At 31.2% G+C, this 10,025-nt stretch overlaps 1 protein-coding gene across 2 annotated transcripts; it reads right to left on the reverse strand.

The window, feature by feature from the left end:
• Positions 1-41: 41 nt before the first annotated feature.
• Positions 42-2,621, reverse strand: LOC105140610 (Tetratricopeptide repeat (TPR)-like superfamily protein). Of its 2 annotated transcripts, XM_011047504.1 has the most exons (3): positions 2,370-2,621; positions 1,342-2,329; positions 42-1,109 (listed from the first exon to the last, which is right to left on the reverse strand). In XM_011047504.1, the coding sequence occupies exons 2-3, from the start codon at positions 2,296-2,298 to the stop codon at positions 66-68; spliced, it is 2,001 nt and encodes a 666-aa protein (XP_011045806.1). In that variant the 5' UTR covers positions 2,299-2,329; positions 2,370-2,621; the 3' UTR covers positions 42-65. The 2 variants fall into 2 exon arrangements, with proteins under 2 accessions (XP_011045806.1, XP_011045805.1); XM_011047503.1 differs by having other exon boundaries at positions 1,342-2,620.
• Positions 2,622-10,025: the final 7,404 nt, after the last annotated feature.

Here is a 10,025-nt window from a genome sequence, read left to right on the forward strand (position 1 = left end):
TCAAAAGCAACAATTAGCTTTCCCTTAGCAGTGCCACAGCCTTGTTCATCTCATGTATAGATCTGTTACCAATAATCTCCACATGAACACAAACCATCCTTGAAGTGATGAAATCTCTTGGCGTCTCTCACTATAATTTCTCTACTAACAATCTTCGAAATCAGCTTAATAACAGTATGGCAGTCACCACAAACCCGAAGATTCTTAATAACATGAATAGTTGAACCAGGAACTGAGTTCATGACTCCAAAAGCAACAGCCAATTTCTCACTGTGAATTTGCACAACCATTTCCTTCTCCTCTTCATCAACATCATGAAGAACCGATGCCATATTAGGAACATAGCCAGCTTCTTGCAGCTTCACAGAGAGCTCCTCCAAATACTTGTAGATCTTCTCATGTTGAGGATGCTCTTTATCTCCAACCAAGAATATATGCACCCTACCTTTGAGTTCAACCAAACTGTATCCCGGTGGTTTAACTAGCCCACGATCTTTCACAAGTATTCTCATCCTTTCAACATCTTTCCATCTTCCAGCATCTGCATATATGTTTGCAAGTAAGACATAATACCCACAATTACTTGGGTCTAGTTTAAACAGTTCCCTCGCAGAAATCTCTGCAAGCTCCACATCCTTGTGAATTCTACAAGCTGCAAGAAGAGAGCCCCATAGTACAAAATCACGCCTCACTTTCATACTCTTTATCAAGTTGTACGCCTCTTTGATATAACCAGCACGCCCAAGAAGATCAACCATGCAACCATAGTGCTCAACCCCTGGTTCTACATTATATTCATGACTCATGGCATTAAACCAACGCCAGCCCTCATCTAAAAAACCAGCATGGCTACAAGCAGCCAGAACTGAAATAAAAGTTATATAATTTGGTTTGACCCCAGCCCATATCATCTGATAAAAAACATCCAAAGCTTCTCTTGCAAAACCATGCATTCCATAACCAGCAATCATAGCAGTCCATGACCTCACATTCTTCTCCTTCATGCCATCAAATGCATTTCTTGCCATTTCAGCTTGCCCACATTTGCAATACATATCTATAATTGAAGTGGCCATAATCACGTTATTCACATAACCCATCTTTATAACCTGTTACAAAAGATAAATAAATGATAAATTATGCATTTGAACCAAACAAAGCATCATTCAAGACAGTCAGACATATCATAAGCAGATGGGATAACTATAATTCGATGCAGAAATGCTGACATCACCAGGCATTTACCTCAACTATAATACACCAAGTTGGCTAACGTTAGTCTCACAGCAAAGACTTGATACATTGAACGAACTATTCTAGTAGGAAAAGAAAACCAAGTACCTGATCATGTAAACACATCCCCACACGCAGAGCGCCCTCATGTGCACAAGCTAGCAACAAAGTGGACAAAGTCACCTCATTGTATTTACCACCGCCAGCCTTTAACATCCCATGAAAAACTTCAAAAGCATCCGTCGATAACCCATTTTGGGCATACACAGCAATCATAGAATTCCAAGAAACAACATCCTTCTCAGCCATGTCATCGAACACCTTTCTAGACAAACTCACTTCACCACACTTTGCATATGCATCCAACAAAGTATTCTCAACTCCCATCACTTTATCCAACCCGACCTTTATAGCAACCCCATGAACTCCCTCACTGACTGCTTTATTTGAAACACGAGAACAAGCCGATAAAACAGAAATCATAGCAACAGAATCAACAGAAGTTCCAACCTCTTCACCATTTCCTTCACTCTTTTCAAACAAAAACTCCTTAAAAACCATTAACGCTTCATGGGCATCATCATTTTGAACATACCCGGTTATTAAAGAAGTCCAAGTAACAATATTTCTCCGAGGAATTTCATCGAACAGTACTCTTGCATTACTTAACTTCCCGCATTTTGAGTACATATCAATCAAAGCTGATGACACAAAGAGGTCCGATTCAAACCCAAAAACAAGCGCTTGTTGGTGGGCTTGTTTTCCGGAGTTAAGATCAAACAAAGCCGAACATGATTTGATTGCGCAAGGGAAAGTTGAGCGGTTTGGTTTTATATCGAGCTTTCGCATCCAAGAGAAAGCACGGAGAGACTCGCACGAGTCACCTCCGCGAGCCAACTCGGCAATAAGTGAGTTCCAGGAGTAGACATCAGTCCTGTCGAAGTATTTGTTGAACAAGGTAGTTAGGTTAGTGTTGGTTGCTGCTGCTGTTGTTGAAAAGTGGTTTTTATAGATTTTGAATGAGATTGTAAGTAACTGAAGTGAAATGGGATATGGAATCTTCATTCCTTCATGTCTCCGCTTGATCTTTGAGTTCCTTCGCTCCGTTTGCTTTTGCTTCCTTTCTGTATGAGTTCCTTTGCTCTGTTTGCTTTTGCTTCTTTTCTGTTTAAAGCTTAAGGATTTTGGAGGGAAATGCTTGGCTTGGTAGGCTGGGAAATGCTAGAGTAGGCCCGTTCATATCGAATTAGGTTTGGAGTCTATCTATATGTAATCATAATGAGAGTTCTTGGATTTTGAATGTAATTATAATAGACTTGGATGTTGTTTAATGAATCATGTTTTGTTCTTGTCTCGGTACTGAAATCATCTTCTTCTCTTTTTATTTTTTCTTCTTCTTTTTCTATCTTCGTAAAATAACAAAAACAAAGATTTGTCACCTGTTCATCAATCTCTTTAAAATCAACAACAATAATTTATTACATATTTGGGTTTTTCTTATATTTAGATGTATACTAGTTGTTTTGTGTTTTTTTTTATTAACTCTCATTCTCTGTATATCATAAATAAAAACAGCTCTATATTGTTTTTTTATGGCACAGTAAGAAGAGCAACCTAAAAATTGCTTAGAAACAACGGAGAAAGTATTGCCAAGCGGGTAATTTTTTTTTTAATCTTCACATATCCTTTACTCATAGTTATAATTATATTAAATTGGAACTTGGGTATTTTCTTTATATTTTAGGTTTTTTGGGCTATTTCTTTAATATAGCATTCTTACAACAAACTGATAGCAATATTTTTAGATTGTTAATTTGACGCTTGAAAAAATATTTGCATTTTGATTCAATAAAAACCTTACATTGAAGAATAAAAAATATATGTAATTGATTACCTCCATTTTATATATATAATGAGACATGACGAGAAATATAAATCACAATTAAATTGATGAATTATTTGAAAAATTTACAAGTTTAATCAAGAATTTAGTATAATGACTACTCAACTACACAAAGAAAAACAAATCACAACATATATGACAGCTTTAGAGAAAATTTTATAAGCTAAGAAATAATGTTAACAATTAAATTAACTCTAATTTGACTTAATGAACTCAAACATGATAAATAGACCTTATCACATTAAAAGTCTAAAATAACTAAAAAAATTAAAATAAACCCCAATCCAGAAAACTCTTAAATATCATATGCCCTAAAATAAACTAAAAGATAAATAAATAATATCTCAACTAATTAAAACAAGACCAAACTTGAATTTCATAATCAATTCTAATATCGATATCATTAGTCATCATCATATAAATGACTAATCAGAAGTTTGATGATACCATTCATTTAAATATCATTAGCTTCCACTACCTCGTCAAAACAACTAATCAAAGTCAAGTCAAAATAGATAGACAACTAATCAAAGTCAAGTCAAAATAGATGTCAATGTAATCATATTGACATCATTAGCCCTTATTACCCAAAAAGGCTAATCAAATTCTAGTTTATGACAACACCAATGTAACTTTATTGGTATCATTAGTTTCAATACCTAAAATATCTAATTAAGTCATTTTTAACATTTCTCTTTTTAAAGTATTGTTGATATCAACACAACCACATTAATATTATTAGCTTTTCAATTTTGAAACAACTAATCAAATTCAAGTAAATGACGATACCAATGTAATCATATTAATATCATTAACCCTTATTACTTGGAATGGCTAGCTTGGAATGGCTAATCATATCCATATATCTTCTTTTTCTATCTCTTATTATATTTTCATATAATTTACACATTTTATGAGATGCAGTTTAAAACAATACAAATTACTCATAAATAGAGTTAATAAAATGTTAAATACCTACTTGTTGATCTTGATATCCCTGTTCTTATTCCATGCTAAGGCCTAGTGCAGTGATATTCATTGTTAACACAGGACCAATATATTACTAATATTTTTAATAACTTAGGATCCTTGACTAAGTTCTCACATAATCAATATTTAACTTAACACAATATACTCATTCTAATTACACAAGTATTTTCCTTTAGTTATCCATAATTTTCCATTTAGTAAAAAATCATATCTTCATTTAATCATTAATATCATCATTCACTTCCATTTAATCTCACTTTCCTAGCATAAATTTTCCATTATCTTATTAAATTCCTTAATTACCTTCTTTTTTTTTACTAGTTATATATATATAATTTCTTCCTCAGCACCACATCTAAATTTTTTCTCTATCTCCCCTTCCCTAAAAAAAGTTTGGTCGAATTGGCCAATGTCATTATTCATGGAATGTCTTTGTTTTACTTTCACAATAATCAATTAAATTTATTATAGACAAGCTCATTTACTCCAATTTAACACAATCTTATACAAGATTAAAACTAATTTCATCATCCTTTACCAATGACTATTTTGTCAAATCCTCCCTCTAACAAGAGTTATGAGTTTTTCTTTAAATTTTCAAGAAAATTAATCCCTTACTTATAGTTAAACACTTATTAATATAAATTAACATAATTTCCTAGTAAATTTAATTCAAAAATTTTAACCCCTCCTACAGTAATAATGATTGAACTTGATGCTTAAGGCAAGAGTATAAAATTTCTTCTAACCTCTATAATTGATATCTTACCCATTAATTTCTCATGTAAATAAACATATTAAACATACACATTAAACATGAACAACATCACTTTAAATCATCCAAGGTGTAAAACCCTAAATCTAATAATATATACTACATTAATTAATGGTCAATCTATGACAAAACCACAATCAATCATGATAAAAACGACTCTTACCTCTAAATCATAAAAAAATTAAAGGAATTAAGAGAAGGAATTCAAGTTTTTTTTTTATTTCTTCTTTTTAGTCTCCAATAACTTTTCCAAACTCTAAAACCCTTTTAATCCGCTCAAACGTTATGTTAGATCACTCAAAACCTTCTTATAACACTTTAATTTATCATTCTCCAAGTGTTTTAATGGGATTCTTCAAGCAAAAAATGGAAAAGTCCTCCTTCATTCTCTCCTTATTATGGTTGACTACCTATTTATACTGACTTAATATCCTTTAAATTACCATAATGTCATTATTATTTATTTTGGGTGTTTTTTATTTAACCAAGTGTCATATTTTGATCAACCTTTAAAAGTAATATAATAAAAAAAATTTAACACATGAAATTTCATTTCATTTCCTTTTTCTTTTTATATTTTTTATAAACACCATAAATTAAAATTTTAATCGAGAATTTACATTTTTATTCACGGGAGACTATAGTTTTGTAATTTTTATTTATTAACTCATATTTTTTATATTATAGTTTCATTGTATATTAGTGATTGAAACTCTTAGAACAATCACTTCTTTTCTTTTCTTTTTTTTTTTATCAAATGTAAGAAATTGTATAGATTTAAAACGAAGCATAGCTGGAGACTAGCAAGTCAAATGTATAGGCATACACAAACCAGTTAAAAGGAATAAGCTCCCTTGAATAGTCTAGGAGAACATAATCCTGAAACAAAGAAACTAAACCAACTAGCTAAACTAACCAACATGTGATCACAAAGGATAAGACTAGCAACAAACTAATAAAAAAAATAATAGATTGTAAGGTAGCCATAGGCACCTAAACAACCATAGCATGCATCCAGAAATACATGGCTACTGGAAAAGAAACTAAAACATAAGCAAATGCCAACGAGAGGCCAAACAGCAACAGAGGCTTTGATTAGAGCACCAATAAAGCAATAATATAGAAACTTATCAACAATGCTATAAAAAAACTGAGTGACTAGCCAGTCGAACAAACCAGCAATAGCAGCAGCAGGCACAACCCAGGCACATACATAAAAAGACTGTACAAAACCAAACTGTCAACCAAGCTATATTAGGAAAAGCAGGTAACCCAAATTGCACCAAAATAAAACATCTACCCTAGATGAGCAAGTAGGGAATCTACATAAAAGAAAAACCAAGACTAGCGAGTCTACAAAATATTTAATAGGAAATTAAGTATAAACTAATAGGAAACCAAAGGAACAACCTCCCTATCAAATCATGAAACAAAGCATCAATAAGTGAATGATAGAGCAGAATCATCCAAGCTGTGTAGTAACTAGAAATCAATAGCAGAGGCCTTGGACTTCCCTTTCGAACCCAAACAAGGGATGACAACTGCTTTACTTCTAGTAAGATATTGCCTTTTGGAAGGGACTATAATAGTAGTGGCACTAACACTAGAATGGTGTACTCATGAAGTATCAGGGAGAGTGGAGCCAAAGTGTTTGAATGCAGCAACTTTGGACCTCTTGCGACCAAGAGACTAAGGCCTCAATTCACCGGTTGTGACAACTTTAGTGAATAAAAGATCAACAGAAGGGCCTGCATAATATGGTTTCTACTTCTCAATAGAAATTATCTCTACAGAAGGGCTATAAATGGTTGAACATGCTGGAGTTTCATGAGGCCACTTCTTATTTTTGGGCCTGATTCCTAACACGCTCAAAATATTGATATTTTCTCTCAAGTATAGGAGTGTCAAAGTAATAAATAACCTAATAAGACTAGGATTGAACCATATGGAAGTTAATTATATAAATTATAAACAACAACAACAATAAGAAGAAGTTAAAAAGGACTTTGAGATGTAAGATTAATATGATGATTAAACAGTGATAAAAACAGTTGTCAAGGTTATAGAATCCACTAATAGTATTTCAAACAAGTATAATATAAATTTTTTTTATTACTTAATTGAAAATCATACACAAAGGAGGTTTTAATTGAATGATTTGTCATTAATAACTCATTATAAATTATTAAAATAATCATATTAATTATCTTATTTAAGTAACACCAAAATTTTAAATATTATTATGAATTCATGATGTTAACTTATGTTAACAATAAATTAAGTTCCTTTCATAGCACATGTGTAAGTTATACCATACAGTTGACTATGAAAGTGCCAAACACTTATTGTATCAAGTGTTATAGAAGACAAATCTAGATTAACTATTTAACAAACAAAGTATTAAGAATTAATAAGATAAAAATAATAAGACATGTTAATATTAATTTGTTTAGGATATAAACATTAAAGTCCATATTAAGTTTATATTATACTTATCCTAACACCATTAGTAAAACTTTTTCACCTTGATATAATAGACTTAGCTAAATATAATGAAGAAGAGAAACATAAATAAACAAGAAGAGAACATGAGCATATAAGTATAGTGAAGGAAATGAAAGGTATAAATAAGATATTAATGAAAGCAAAACTTAAGCATTACAAAAATATAAAGAAAGTGAGTAAAAATATGATCTTGATTTGAAAACCAAGATACCTAAATGCATAGCAAATACCTCCTTTTATAGGCCAAAATTTAAATTATTGATTTGTTGACTAATTGTTGAGTAGGTGGCCATATCTTAACTTGATGACAATCTTTATCTTCTTGTCTAAACAAAACATCATTGCTAATATTAGAATTTGAATAGATGGTTTTCATGAAAGTTCTAGGAAATTATCTTAACTTTCTAACAAGAAAAAAATCAATGCATTTGAACTTTTAGAACTCGAGATATGAGTTGAACAGTGTTTGGTCTACAAGACAGATTTGGACTTCCAAACGGCAGAATTGAGTCTTGGACTCTCATGAGTGTTTTAGGCCTATGCCTTAGCTTTTTAGTCATATAAACCTAATTGAAATCCAAGATCTACAGTTGTAGATATATCCCAATGATTAAACAGTGTTCTAGTTTGGATTGAACCAACATCTCTTTTCTAAACTTAACCATCTCTTTATCTTCTCAATTTCAGTAGTTAAACTCATCAATCCCTTGATTTATGTGATAAGTTTGTATTTAAGATGAACATTTATCATAAATTGAATATATTATATATTATTATATATGCTCCAATTAAGGAGTTATTGATATTTTAAGTGCAAAATGATGATATAAAACCTTGATAAAAATATACTTTAAAGTACCAATCAATTCCTTTAGTGGAAGTAAGAGTTGCATATCCTAGGATCTTACATTGCTTGCAGAAACATGAAAGTGATTCATATATAATCTATTAGAGCAAAGAGATGTCATTGGGCAGAATCACATTAACAGAGGATGGTAAGTCGGAGAGCAGGTCAACTTCAATACAAATTCTAGCATACAAGAGCCGGGTCATTTGTGCAGTGGAATCATCACAATATATTAGCTTCCTAATCATGCTAGCAATTTTTTATAAGCAAATTAGGTTCCAACATCTTAGAGGCAGATTTGAAAACCTTACCTAAATTGGCATTGTGGTCATATCAGTAGCTTAAAATTAAAAAAAAAAAAGGCATTACTTTCAGGATGAGAGGCCTACTGAAAACAAAATATGAACCTTCTTTTAGAAGATCTAACATTTCTGTTTTAGAGGAGAAGACAAAGATTAACCGTCTTGAATCATACATTGTGAAATGAGCTTTATGCTGCTACGTTCTACTAATATAAGTTAACATAAAAGCATAACCTGGGAATTTCCTAACCACATAGCTAATCAAACAAAACTTCCATTGGTGATGTGTCCACTGAAGCACCTCTGTTATAGCCAGGCAGGGACTTATCTTTCATTGGGGATACAAAAGAGGAGGTACTAGTAGGGGAAGAAGAGACACTAGAAGGAAATACTGAACAAATACTTTTATAGTAGCAGTAGTTATTATTGTTTCTTTTTCTCTTATTATATCTTTTTTCTCTATTTTTTTTACTAAGTTAAACTTGATAATTTCATAATTTGTATATTGTCGTACATGTTTACTCTTTTAGTTAATGCTTCAGTTACTCTTTCAACATCCTGTCTTTGATTGTTTGTTTTGAAATAGGTTATCAAACAAAGCAATGAGAGGTTTTAAAAGTCTAGATTAAACTATTTAGAGTAAAGAAATAGTGCTTACTTTTTATGATATTTGCATTAAAGTTATTGAAAAAGGAATAAGACCAAATATTTATTTTGATAAAACTGGTTGAAATTTTTTGTTGACCATCTTTAAAGAATAGATTGGTCATGCATTCACTAAAGCACAACTAAATAATAAATAGTATGGCTGTAAAAAGAAGGATATGGAAGAAGTTGATTTTTAAAACTAGAGTTGGTTAGAGTAATGAATTAGGAACTATTTCTTTCAATGATGAGTGGTGAAAGTAAAAATTTACATTATTTGTTGTAATCCTTATCCTTTCACTTTTATTTATCTTATTTTAGTAGTTGATAAATTTATTAAGTTTCACTAATCTCATTCAATTTATTTTATGTAGGAAATTAAAGAAGTAAGGAATTTTAGGTATGCTGGTATTAAATAACCTCAATCTTTATGTTTTAAATTTGACAAAATATTTAGCAATATAATGGTTATTAGACAATATGTTGGGTTTTTTTTTAAGAAGTATTATTTAATGATAATGGTGGGGATGATGGCATTTAAAATGCCAATGATGATGATTGGTCTAATTTGAAGGAAGAAAATGGTGATTCAGAGGAGGATGATATTTTTAATTTTGGAGATGATATTTGTAACATGGTTACTAGATTCAATATGTTAAGCAACAATACTATATATATTAGTGGGAAGAGGGGGGATATTTTGAAGTTCGAGATGAAAAAAAAAACAAATGTTTTGGAACTAAAATAAAATTTCTGTCATGTTGGGATTTAGTAGTTAATGGTGTATCTACCAAGAGTGACTCCACCTCTATTAGTAATTATAAG

This window comes from Populus euphratica, unplaced genomic scaffold (assembly GCF_000495115.2).
Source record: "Populus euphratica unplaced genomic scaffold, PopEup_1.0 scaffold116.1, whole genome shotgun sequence".
NCBI lineage: Eukaryota > Viridiplantae > Streptophyta > Magnoliopsida > Malpighiales > Salicaceae > Populus > Populus euphratica.